Source organism: Ursus americanus, chromosome 13 (assembly GCF_024610735.1).
Source record: "Ursus americanus isolate L20-20 chromosome 13, mUrsAme1.1.p, whole genome shotgun sequence".
Taxonomy (NCBI): domain Eukaryota; kingdom Metazoa; phylum Chordata; class Mammalia; order Carnivora; family Ursidae; genus Ursus; species Ursus americanus.
The window spans coordinates 60,343,538-60,357,383 of record NC_142139.1 but is presented as its reverse complement, the minus strand read 5'-3'; the positions used below and the strand labels follow the sequence as shown (position 1 = coordinate 60,357,383).

General features: G+C 38.9%; 1 protein-coding gene across 1 annotated transcript in view; it reads left to right on the top strand.

The window, feature by feature from the left end:
• The first annotated feature begins 60 nt into the window (after positions 1 to 60).
• The window catches only part of HPGD (15-hydroxyprostaglandin dehydrogenase), a 29,916-nt gene continuing 16,130 nt past the window's right edge, over positions 61 to 13,846 (top strand). Inside the window, exons 1-4 of the mRNA XM_045799412.2 lie at positions 61 to 192; positions 482 to 605; positions 3,737 to 3,843; positions 11,895 to 11,991. Coding sequence (XP_045655368.2) covers positions 100 to 192; positions 482 to 605; positions 3,737 to 3,843; positions 11,895 to 11,991 — 421 coding nt within the window. The 5' untranslated portion in view covers positions 61 to 99. The remainder of the gene's footprint in view (positions 193 to 481; positions 606 to 3,736; positions 3,844 to 11,894; positions 11,992 to 13,846) is intronic.

Below are 13,846 nucleotides of genomic sequence, written 5' to 3'. Positions count from 1 at the left end.
GCGCCCGGCAGGGCTGCACGCGCGCGCGCAGGGGGCCATAAAAGCTGCGGCCGCGCCGAGACGCCGAGCTCGCCCACCGCCCGGAGCAGCGGCCGCACCATGCACGTGAACGGCAAAGTGGCGCTGGTGACCGGCGCGGCGCAGGGCATCGGCAGAGCCTTTGCGGAGGCGCTCCTGCACAAGGGCGCCAAGGTAAGCGTGGCGCCCGGCCGCAGAAACTTGTCTCCCCACCCCGAGACTCGCCCACCGACCAAAGGACTCCCCGGGGAGCCAGGGCCCAGCGTCCCGGGCTGCACACCTTGCCGCTTACGAAAGCTGCTGAGGCTGACGGTCTCGAGCCGACCTCGAAAGCGGCTGGGGAGGGACCCCGAACTTTAACTGCAGAATCTGAGGTCCAAGAGGGGAGCGTCCTAGTGTTTATTTACTGTTCGTCAGTTTCACGAGCTGCGCAGGACCTCGATGCCTCTCCTCTTGTCTGTAGGTAGCGCTGGTCGATTGGAATCTTGAAGCAGGTGTAAAGTGTAAGGCTGCCCTGGATGAGCAGTTTGAACCTCAGAAGACTCTCTTCATCCAGTGCGATGTGGCTGACCAGGAACAACTGAGAGGTAAGAGAGGGGAATCAGTCCATCAACACGAAACATGCCTTCAACAAGCAACGACCTGAAGGCAGCCTGGGGCCAGAGAGCCAGCCTCCGTGCAGGCTGATCGGCTACCTCCTGGAGAGCAGCCACTTACAAGCTCCAATAGATAGCTTGGACTGTTATGTTTCCTACTGACATCCCGATAGCCATAAAAACTAAGGGGGGAAAACCAAGACTGCTTGAGAAATCTTTTATTTTAGTCATTTGGCAGCACATAATGTAATCAAAATTCCTTTGTGTATTCAAAGACCGTGTTGCTGCAGTAATTATTAAGCGACTGAAATTGCAGATGGAACTTGGAAAGTTGAAGTAGGCTAAGGGACTGTGGCAAACAACTTCTCCCAGAACGCTGGAAGATGCAGAGTCCCATGACAACCAAATGTGGCAATGTTTCCTTTTATACATACTAGAATGCAAGATCAAGGATCATCATCACAGACGTGCTAGACGCCTTCAACCAAATGTTCTCTCTGGTTTTTCCCCTCTGAAATGGTCCTTTAAAAATAATAATAGCTGTACTGCTGTGTTAGAATTGCAGAAGAAAAGTTTCTATCAGACTTTCCTCAACGCTTTCCTGTTTCCGGTCTGCTCCCTTAAAATAGAACAATCTACTTGTGGATATCAAGGACAGTATTGGTGTGTACAATAAACAGATTTGGTTATATGGAGGCCTGATAGATCTGCATGAAAAAATACTTTTTTTTTTCTGGGAAAGAAGTAGAAAAATAAAACATAAGTATTTCACAAAGTTTATTCGAAGACTAAATTGTTAGGCACATCCTTAATCAAGGGGACAGAAATCTTCCATAAAAGTCACTCTAGTACTCCTGTTCTTAAACGAACACTGAAAATGTGAATTTCTTTGAAATGTTGGGATATTCTATAAGAGGGTGAAGATGGAGTGATACCTTAGAAGGTTCCCCTACAGCTAAAGGAAATTGTTTTAAAGGAAATTATGTAATTAAATCTGAAAATGCTAATAAAGACCTATAACATGAATTACAAGCACAACTAGAAGGTCTGTGAACCACAGTGCTAGTGGAATATATTTTGCCAGAGGATAAAGTTTTGTTGATTATGCATGATATTTTGGATCAAGGATAAAGTCATGGCAAATCCCAACATCCATGCTGATGAAATAGGAAACAGTATAGATCATCTGAAAGCTATTTCTGCCTGAATTTATGTAGTTTCACGTGTGATATTTAACCTTAATTGTGTTGCTTCCCAGTATTTAAAATTAGTAACTTGGCTGTAAACACATTCCTTAAGGATAAGTGATTGTGGAGGAGGAAACTCAGACACGTAATGAGTGACCAGGAGAAGGCATGTTGGTCATGAGAAATCCACATGTTGTCTGCACATCAGCATTTATTTGCATTTAAGGAAGACGGGGCCTTGACTCTCAACAATTTCAGGATTTAATGCACTCTACAGCTTTTGAAACTGTTTAGGCTGTGGCCAAGGGAGACTTCTTAGAAATCACATAAATATGGAAGTGAAAAGTTTCTGAGAGATGATCTAGACATAATTCATATTGCAAATGAAAAAAATACAACATGGAGAGTTCAGGTAAATTATAGAGTTCCCCAAGCTTCTAAATGTCAGCAAGAGCTGAATCGTAAGCCATTTGAGCCCAAAATTCAGTGGTAGGCCAGAGAAAAGATGATGTATTAGATATTGATAAGGGCAGAGTATAAGGAATGCTTAGAGACCAGAATAAGGAAAGAAAATTAAAGAAGCAATTAGACATATGCACTTAACAACCTAATTCTCTGTAAGATGGATGTGAGTTTTGAAGAGTAGAACGTGCTTCAGGTGGAATGAAAAAAAAATTATTCCTTAGCTGTGTTCTGCTAGAGGACCTTTCTGGAATCAATTTGAGATTTTAAACAGTTTAAAAATTCCATGAAAAAGTAAACAGTTTTTATTTTGTTGTTTTCTATTCCAGTATGGTAAAGTACTGTAAATAATGGCCTTTGCAATATTTTTGGCAATTAACTTGCATAGTAATTTATCCATTTGGGAACTGATGAATCCATGCCCTCTTCAATATGCCTGGTGGTTGTTAATAATTCTAGATTTTATTCAATCAAAATAAAGTTTGTGTGGATTTACTGTTTTCAAGTAAATCCTGTATTGGCCCTAAGCCAGAGAATACATTTCTGTCATTTGGAAGAACAGCCATGATTGTTATCTTAGTCTCAAGTAATAGAGCTAGAACCAATGGTAAAAGGCCCAAGGAAACAGTTTAAATCTATAGAACTGTTGTCAAAGGCTGCTTTGAGAAATAATGTGTTTCCTGATACAAAAGTGGTAAAGCCAAGTATGAACTCGCTAAGGAGGGTTTGCAAGGACTGGACTGGGCATGTGGTTGGACAATATATGAATGAACTTCAGGCCTCAGGATCTATGCAGACTTTACCCTGGTAAACATAGTTTTTTTTTTTACACAAACTAGTAATACAAAGAAGCAATAATAGTGAGAGAAAAGAATGAATAGTAAATATTGAAGTTACAGTATCCAAATCAACTGAATGAAAAGTACACTTTTACTTGCTGGGGTATCAAACTCTCTGAAATGATCGTAATGGATCTGAATACACAAGAAGACTTGCATTTAATATAACATGGCTTATTAAAAAAGGATGTTTGTCATAGTCTAAGCCACAGAACTTCAGTAATTTCTTAAGGACAGAATTTTAGACTGTGCAAGCATGCACGAGTGGGGGGAGGAGCAGAGGGAGAGAATCTTCAAGCAGGCTCCCCACTGAATGCAGAGCCCCCAGTAGGGCTCAATCTCTCATGACCTGAACCGAAACCAAGAGTCGGGTGTTCAACCAGCTGAGCCACCCAGGCACCCCAGATTACACATTTCTAACAAGCTTGGAGGTGATGCTGTTAGTGCTGTTGGCTCACAAACCACACTTTGAGAAGCAAGGCATTAAGTCACAGTCTAAGAGTATGATTTTCATTATAAAAGTAGATAAATGAAAATTAATTTCAGGGCACAGGGTAATATTGAAATGTACATATGGAACATAAGAATGTATCTATAATGTCGTCTTCTTCTTCTTTTTTTTTTTTTAACTTAGATACCTTTAGAAAAGTTGTAGACCACTTTGGAAGATTGGACATTTTGGTCAATAATGCTGGCGTGAATAATGAGAAAAACTGGGAAAAAACTGTGCAGATTAATTTGGTAAGCTATCTTTGCCATGTTTATTGTCTAAATTTATTTAATAAAATGATGCTTTTAAAGACGAAAAGGTTCGTTCATTCATGGGATCAATACAAAGACCTCCAACATTAAAAAAAGGGGAGTCGCAGAAAGCTAGAAAAGAAGCATTTCCTTTTACAAATGGAAAGACATTTGAGACATCTAATTACACAAATAAATCTGCCTTAAAAATCTTCAAAGGAAATATGAAAAAAAAAACAATGTATTGCATCACTTAGGACTTAGCAAACTATGATCCACAGGTGAAACTAGCCTGCCACCTGTTTTTGTAGAACTTGCAAGCTGAAAAAATGGGTCTTATATTTTTTAATGGTTGAAAAAATGGAAAAAACCATGAAATATATGAATATATGAAATTCATATTTCAGTGTCTATAGTTTTATTGGACCACAGCTCCAGTCACCCATCTACATATTGTCTGTGGCTGCTTTTTGTTTCCGCAGCAGAGTTGAATAGTTGTGACGATCACCCTATGATGTGTAAAGACTGAACTATTTATCATCTGGCCCTTTATAGAAAAATATTTGTCAATTCTGGCTTAACTTATTTATTTAAACACTAAATCTTCATTTAATTCCAGAAATAGAATAGAAAGCAAGGTTAAAGTGACTGTTAGACTTTGTAATTATTAGGATTTTTATACTGAAAGTGTGTGTGTGTGTGTGTGTATAATTTCTACAATGTTTGATGATCATTTAGCTCTTAAATTACAAAACTGTAGAATTAGGAAATAAAATTTCTGTTTTATCCTCTGTATCACAAGTTTGTTGTTTATCCCATTTTACAGACACACTTGACATAAGATAGTGGGGTTTAGTAAAACTTAAACCTTAGCCAAAGCAAGTTGTAGGAGCTAGGCTGTGCATGGGGTCACCCTGCCCTTGGAAGGTCATTCTTCTAGTCTTGCAAAGCAGGTATGTGTCAAGTACGGAAGGACCACTGTGTGTGTATAAACATATAGGGAGTGGCCCTCTACTTCATGATACCCTCCTGAGAGATGATAAACTCCTTAAAAACAGGATGTGTTATGTTTTTTCTTTCTTTCTCAGTAATCAACATAGTATCTTGAAGATAGTGCTTAGTCAATAAATGTTTGACTTGAATCTACATTCCCATGAATAATTTCTGAACTGTAATAACTTGATGGGCGTAATGAGAATTACACTACCTCACAAAAGAGCTGAACCACTTTGATAAGGGTACAAAGTTTCTCCCAAAACTTGACAGATGCCTTAAGTCCTTTAATTGAGAATGAAAGGTACTCCTTCCAGTTCTTTTTAAAATTTGTCTCAAGTGTTCCTAGATATCATCAGATTTCAAAATAGCTTTAAAATTTATTTGTCAAATTTCCCCCAAAGTCTTTCTGGGATATGTGTGTATGTTTAGAAACCTGATCTGTCAACATTTATGTTAAATTTGTCCCTTGCTGACAGTATAGCATGAGCTCTTATTTTTTAAGTCACATCTGAGCATATCTGCATTTTGTATCTGTGAATTTAAGCCACTTATATTTATTATTACCCTTTATTGGGATTTATGTCTTATACTTTTTTTCATATTTTATTTTTTAATTAATATTTTAAAGATTTATTTTAAAGAGAAAGAGAGTGAGTAGGGGGAGGGGCAGTGGGAAAGGGAGAGAAAGAGAGAGAAGCAGATTCCCTGCTGAGTGTGGAGCCTGCTGTAGGGGTCAGTCTCACAACCCATGAGATCATGATCTGAGATGAAATCACGAGCCAGTTGCTTAACCAACTGAGCCACCCAGGCAGTCCTTCAGTTCATATTTTGAATTTACTAAGTTTTCTTTTTGCTTTTGATCTTTTTCCATTCCTTTCTTAAATTCCACTGGATACCTTTAATTTTTTTCTGCTAGTAAGAAAATTGTACATTTTATTTTATTTATTTTTTGAAGATTTTATCTACTTATTTGAGAGAGAGAGAGAGCATGCACACAAGTTGGGGGGAGGGAAAGAGGGAGAGGGAGAAGCAGACTCCCCACTGAGCAGGGAGCCAAACTCAGGGCTGGATCCTGGGACCCCAGAATCATGACCTGAGCTGAAGGCAGATGCTTAACTGACTGAGCCACCCAAGCGCCCTGAAAATTATACATTTTATTAATCTTTGGTGGTTGTCCCTGACTTATTATGAACCATATTTAATAACATCCTTTGGTTGCCAGATGGGAAAAAAATGAATATATAACCAATTGAGAACTTCAGGAATATTTAAGAATATATTTTTATAAACTTAATGGAACTTTCCACAACCATATAAAGTGACAAGAATTTCTTTGAATCCAGCTCTGCTAGTGAAAAAGCACAAGTCACACAGCAGTTTTTTCACTACTGATATTTTTAATAGTTTCACTAGTAATATCTACAGATATTTTATAGACGGAGGTCACTAGGGTATAAAGTTCCTGTATTCCTTGCATTCATAATGGACACCTACTGTGTCTTTTCTGTAAGAAATCAGCTGTCAGGGTGCCTATGTGGCTCAGTCGGTTAAGTGGTTAAGCATCTGCCTTAGGCCTATGTCATGATCCTGGGGTCCTATGATCCAGCCCTGCATTGGGCTCCCTGCTCAGTGGGGAGTCTGCTTCGCCCTCTCCCTTTGCCCTTCTCTCCAGTCGTGCTCTCTCTCTGAAATAAATAAATAAAATCTTAAAAAAAAAAAAGACAGGAATCAGCTCTCATAAAATTGTGCAATGATTAGAGTTAATATAAAGAACATGAAAATAGTGAAGAGATTATCACAAAGGTAATAGGATTAGAATTATTAATCTTTGTCTGGCTGAGAGGACATGTTTGCTTTAACATAGCCTGGGTGAATAAACACTTGCTGCAGGCTACACATTCTTATATTATCTTCAAATAGAAAATTCTAGAAGACCAGGAGAATTTTATTTGACTCCTTTGGTTACAACTCACTCTCTTGGATCCTTCCTCATTGAAATTATCTGGCCTTTATTTTTCTTTGGACTCTGCTGACATAGGCCACTCCTTAGCTCAACTCCAGGAACTAATGACATTTATTTAATTTTACATCTAGAGAGCAAGATATAACCTTTGTTACCTATATATAGGTTGAAAACATGTTAATTCCCCTCCTACCTGCAACACCCTGCTCAAGAGTAGATTAGAGTCTGACCTATCATTATCCTTCTAACTTGATTATCTCTGTTAGTATAATGCAAATATTTGTGTTTGGTTTATATATTTTTTAAACTCTGGATGTAATTTGCCTCCTTTTATGATACCATGTCTGTTCTTTTGCATGTTCCCCTATGTTCCTGTCCCTGTTAGAGTAACCACTTAGTTAGAGGACCTCACCACATATCCCTTCCTCTTCTGGAATCTTGTACACCATAATGATAACATTCTTATAGGGTTAACAAATTTTAAAATTTTATTAGAATTATTTTTATACCTGTGCAATTTATGCCAGTATGCTATAAGCTCTTTCAAGGCATAAAATTTTTATTTTGTGTACAGAGAAGATGTTCAATTTATATTTATTGGATACATAAACAGCTGTTCTGTGATATTTTACACACATGGATATTCATTTCTGCATTTCAGTACAATGTTTGGATTATTTCCTACATCAGTGTTGCCAAACTGGATCATCTGTCCTTCTACTTTTACTCCTTAACAAACTTAACCACTTCCTTATCCTTAACTCAGCAAATTTCACCATTCTTCCCACACAAGAGATACATTAAACCTCTTCCCATTCTTTTGTTTCCATTAGGCTATTCTGTGCTTCCTCCTTAGTCTGCAACCAACCGCGGTGCCTTTATTTATATCTACCCAGAGCTCCTTAGGAATGTTCAGGAAAGACTGAACCTTTGAATAACTCTCAAAGGTTACTCTGGCAATTGGGCGGGGGGAGGTAGACTTAACTTTGAATATTGATAAGGTCATTCTGTAATATACTTTTTTACTTTCTGATCTCTAATAAGCCTAAATAATTCATTCCCATTCAGGTGGGATTTATAATCTAATTTGCACATGTAACTAACATATTGAATCCCTTAGTGTACTCAAATAAAAACTGAACAAGATAGATGGCTTATGAGGATAATTCTTTTTTCAGAAATACAAGGGTTGACTAAAGATTTGCACTGGTAAGGATATACATCTAGAACCCGTCAAAACTAGATGACAGCCCTGAACTTAGAGTTCATGAACTCTTATTTCATTTCTCTGGTCTTGAATTTCCCAGTTGTAAAAGGATGGAGATAATTTCCTTACCGGGGAGGATGGTTAAGCTTAAATAAACCCTAACTACGTGAGCATCCAGCACAGTGCTACTACGTAGTATCAGTCAGTAAACTACATTTCTCCTCCAGAATGTCAACACTTACGTCTTCTTCATTCTCACAATCTCATTTCTATATGAGGTGGATTCCTCCGCCCTACTCTACCTCCAAGGAAGAGTTGAGGAGATGGGTAGAAATGTTGTCAAATGTACTCCCTTTTCTTGGCTCCCAAGGATGTTGATTACAAATTAAATTAGTAACTTCTCTCTGTTACTCTTACTCCGTAATATTTAAAGATCTAGTTGAATGCATATGGTTCGGCAGAACTTGCTAAATTTTAAGTAGCTCTGCAAGGGGGAATACAATAATATTTACCACAGAAGCAAAAATGGAAAAGAATGAACACAGAGAAACAAGGATGAACAAGGATTTCAGAAAAAAAAGTGGTCGTCCATATTAATACTCCTCGAGAATTGGGCTGGAGAAAAGACAAGAAACCTGAAAGGCAACGTTTCATGATATAGATGACAGGATTTTTAAAATTAGAGTTAGAGTGTAGCACAAAAACCAGAAATAAACTAAAAGGAACCTCAGAGGGGAGGAAGACAAGATAAGGAAAATGATAGATTAGGAAATTTCAGTAGTGAATACATGCATGTGTGCTTTTTATATATATAAAAATATATATGGAAATATATATGATATAGAACATATTATATATTATATATAGTAATATATATTATATTACATATATATAGTAAGAAGACATGATGCCGGGGCACCTGGGTGGCGCAGTCGTTAGGCGTCTGCCTTCGGCTCAGGGCGTGATCCCGGCGTTCTAGGATCGAGCCCCACATCAGGCTCCTCCGCTGGGAGCCTGCTTCTTCCTCTCCCACTCCCCCTGCTGTGTTCCCTCTCTCGCTGGCTGTCTCTCTGTCACATAAATAAAAATCTTTAAAAAAAAAAAAAAAAGAAGACATGATGCCTGCTAAGAAGAGTTAAACAAATATGCTGTTACCATGTATCCATTTATCTTTGTCACCTAAGAATTATTCCCAGTACAGGGGAATTTACGAGTAGTTGTAACTTACAGGGTACTTTAATCTGTGGAAAAAACTAATTTAAGATTTGGAATACAGCACAGTTTAATTTTGGTATTACATACAAAAATTATTCATAACCAAAACTATTGAGTAAGCATGTGTTAATTAGATCGTTTTGTCAGTAAGTGAATTTTTATTCGCACTATGTGAAATTAGCCATAGGATTTCCTTTTTCTTTTTTTCAGAGTCGAATACAAAATTTGTTGAAGGTCAAATACAAAATTGAGAGTACCTTTATGATAGACTAAAATAATACTATAGGTCCCTGCTATTTTGTGTTTGTAGCTGGAACATGTCTATAATCTTCATTTTCTTTTTTTCCTCTAGATGCTTGCTGTTTTAATGACCCAATCTATGTGATACATAAACATTGCCAAGGGACAAGAAATGTTCTTAGAATATTAACAAAAACATTTTATTCTGTGGTTTCTTAACATTTCCTTGAATTTATTATCTGGGATAAGGAAGAGATTACTGTAGAAGAGGAGGTGAAAATATCACATATGCCCCAGCCAAAGCATTAAACCCTGTTTTGTAGATTTATTCCAAGAACACTTTCACTTGAAAAGTTACTCAGCTCTTAACTTGATAATGGATGAGAAAATAATCCTTTGTCTTCCTCCACCAAAGACCTTGGAAATAAATCTTCTTTTAAAAAAAATAAATAAAGCTTAAATATTCCCAGGCTTTCTATCTGGCTGCATCTTGTGGATGTTGAAAACACAAAAGCAGGGTGTCAGCAAAGCTGTAAATACCTGAGAATAAAAGCATAGCGCCAATATGCGTAAACAGAAATTCTGTCCAGACATGCTAGAGACTTAAGCAGAAGCTACCAGAATCTAACTGACTTCAGTTATTTCAGCCATGTGCATTTTTTCCTTCTTATATAAACCATTTAATGTTTTGTATTTTTTCTTTGTAAAGGGAATCATATGGAGATTTTACTCATTCTCCTTAAGCCTTCTTAATATCAAACTGACACATGGCTTAAGAAATAGAATCTTCAATTTACTTTTTTGTTCTAGAACTACTATTAGGTAGAGTGGCAACATTGCTTGTCAAGAAACGCCAAATGGACTTTTCAAAATAAAAAGAAGGTAACCACCACTATATTCCCTCAGTTTCAGACTCATTACTGTCGTATCATTTTCTTTGCAGTATTGTAAAGAATGCAAAAAGTAGGAATTAAGATGTCAAAAGAAAATGTTCACCTTCTCAAAGTCTGAGTTGGAAGGGAGAAGAGTTCGTAAATCTAAAAGGGAAAATGAAGTTTCCAATAGAAGTTTTGTACCACAAGTTGTTTTTGGTAGTGGAGAACTCTCCAATGTTAGGATACAACAGGGGCGCCTGGGTGGCTCAGTCAGTGCAGCCTCTGCCTTCAGCTCAGGTCATGATCCCAGGGTCCTGGGATCGAACCCTGCATCGGGCTCCCTGCTCAGCTTCTCCCTGTGCTGCTCCGCCTGCCTGTGCTCTCCTTTGCTCTCTCTGTCTGACAAATAAATAAATAAAATCTAAGAAAAAAAAAGTACACAGAAAAGTTGCCTACGCAGGGAGGTGAATAACCAATCGGAGTAAACTCTCAAAAAAAACAGTGCAAGAGTGATGAACGAGATTAAGGGACAGACATTACAGAAGACCGTGTGTCCAACTGACCAAAAAGTCAGGGTCCTGAAACTGAGTAAAAGAGTTTTGTGATCTCACAACACAGAGGTCGGGAGTGCTTGATACTGCAACACAGTGATCCCAGAACCCAGTGTCTTCTCATTTCTCCAGTCCGCTGCCCTTCACAGACCTTTCATCTTAAGGATGTAACTGTGTATTTCGGCTATCACACCCACACAAAGGGATGCAAAGGGACTGATGCAATCATTTCTTTCTGGTTTTCTTAAAAACAACAGTCTTTTTGGCCACAGCCTCTTCCACCACCCCTCCCTGACCTGGCCCTCCAGCTGACTGCTCCTCAGGGGTCCCTGGTAGAAATGGGTCACATGCGGGCCCCTAAACCAGTCACTAGCAAAGAGAATGGGATTTCTGCGACTGAACGAAATTCATCAGTGTCCACGCTAAACCTGGGGAGATCACCTTCCTCGTGCATGACATGAGGAAGAAGTAGATACAAATGCCAAATAGACTTTTTATTAGAAATTTTTTTAAAAAAGGACATGAAAGCTGTGTAGGAAATCAAGGGTTTCCACTGTTACATATTCCCAAGATGCAAGAGAATTAAACAGAGCAGATGAATGTGAAAGACCCGGATCTGAGACCCACATGGTAAGAAGGGTAAATAAATTTTGTGCCCAATATTTAGAGAAGAAAAAGAACACTGCATGTACCATTCTCGAAGATGCTGAGGTTTGAGGTCAATGACAGCACCATGGGAATACAACTTTTTTCGTCAAGTCTCAGACTGGGCAACTAAGTGGAGTTTTGCAAAGATGTGAGCAGCTCCCCCACTGTAGGCAAACAAAAGAGAAGCTAGTCAATGACTCGTTTTAAAAAAAACAAGCAGCCACTTGAAAACCTTTTGGTGATAGTATTTGGAGAAATCTCCCTGGGTGTCTGCAATCGCCGTAAAAACTTCAGTCTGTGATGCATAATAAGGTATAATGGCTATGTTGCTTTTCCCGTTTATGTCTCTGGATTAGGTTTCTGTTATCAGTGGAACCTACCTTGGCTTGGATTACATGAGTAAGCAAAACGGAGGTGAAGGCGGCGTCATTATCAATATGTCCTCTTTAGCAGGTAAGGACAATTCCGACATTCATAATAATTTCCTGTTGGTAATTTGGACCACAACAGTAATCTTCAAAGTGTATTTATTACCAACTCCGGTTGGGAATTGAAAATTTGTTTAATTGCTTTGTTTTGTTTTTTACTGGCTCTATGGAATTTTCTATTGCATAATATCAGAAGTTTGAAGTGTATGTTTACTTCTATTATTTTAAATTGTGACTTTTTAAGCTCCCTTACTGTGGCACCGAGCAGTAATGCATATGAAAGCATCTTTGACAAAGTAAGAAGTGTTAAAACACAGTTAAGGTATCTCTACTCCCACGTGATTTTAGAGAGAGTATATGATTTTAAAATATGGCATATGTAGTAGTTGGGATCTGTTGTAGGGGAGGCCAGACTTTACCCGTAGCTTCTTAGGGTCTCTGGCTGGGCCTGAGAATTAAATTGACATAAGACAGATGAACAGGAAAAAAGCGTATAGATTTTTATGTGTACGTGGGAGCCCCCATAGGAAAACCAAGACCCAAGAATGGCTAGGCCTAAGCGTTTATAAACAAGGTTGAATAAAGAGAGGTAATTGTGAGAAAGTCACTAAAATATATAGGGGGCCTAAAGGAAGATGAGAGTTATTTTAACAAGGTTTGTACAGATTTCCATTGGCCTCAAATCCCCATCTCTGGTGATAGGAATATTTCTTTCCTACGGGTATAGGAAGAACATATTTCACATCGGAGTTTTATCACCTGCTTTCAGGAGGAAAAGCAGAGGTCAGAGAGCCCTTCTTGTACCTGCCGTTTTTCAAGTGCCTTTAGCTCCAAATAATTCTTATGCCAAAGTGACACATTTTAGGGTGACTTGTTCTGCCACCCTTCAATGTTAAACCGCTATAATAAATAGACCCAAACATGTAATAACTTCAATATAGTATAAGCTTATTTCTCACTCATATATCAGTCCCAGGCAAGATCCTTGTTGCCGGGAGCCTCTTTTATATGCAGTCATTGGGAAAACCAGGCTGGCTGAGCTCTTTGACATGGGGCCTCCATAGTTATGCTGGTGGGAGTGGGGTCTGGTGGGGTGGGGGACTCCTTTCTCTGCAGCAGAAATAAAGAGAGCACTGAGGGGGCAAAGCTGCTTTTCTAAACAGACCCTCTACCCCTAGCCCAGTAATGGCAAACCACATTTCTGTTCAGGTTCCAGAACAGAATTTGATCTCGTGGCTCACCTAACTACAAGAGAGTCTGAGAATATATTCTGGCTCTGTGCCCAAGGAAAGAATGGATTCCTATAGATGGCTAACCGTCTTTACCACAACGTGCAGTCCACACTCTGTTTTATTCAGGGCAGTAGGATTTAATACCACCCGATACCATATTACTCAATAGTGGCTGTAAGTCTTTGGCAGGAACTTTTGGAACAACTTAACCAGATGACTTCTAAATTTCTTAGGGGGAAAAAAAATCACAATGCTTCTTCAGTAGTTCAAATGAGATTCTGAAGTTTTAGAAGTCTGACCAGTATTGACAGCGATTCGTCTAAACTCTGCATGTCCCAAAGTAGGGAGACTTCCTTACACTATCTGGTTTCAATCGCCTGATAATTTCAGAACAGGTGTTCAGAACAGGTGTTCCCCGCCTCTCCCGCTGTGCCCCACCTCCTAGTTCCAGTTGTATTTCAGGGGTCAGGTGTGGAGGCGCCTGTGACCACACCAGAGATCTGATTCTCAGCATTGTTCTTTCTCCTTCCTCTGGGCGTCATTGTCAGATGGTCCTTAAGCCTCTCTCTGTAAACCTGCCACCAAGGGAGGCTTAGAAATCTCCTTCTTGAGAAGTTCTCAAAAAACAGACTAACATCTCAGTTTCTG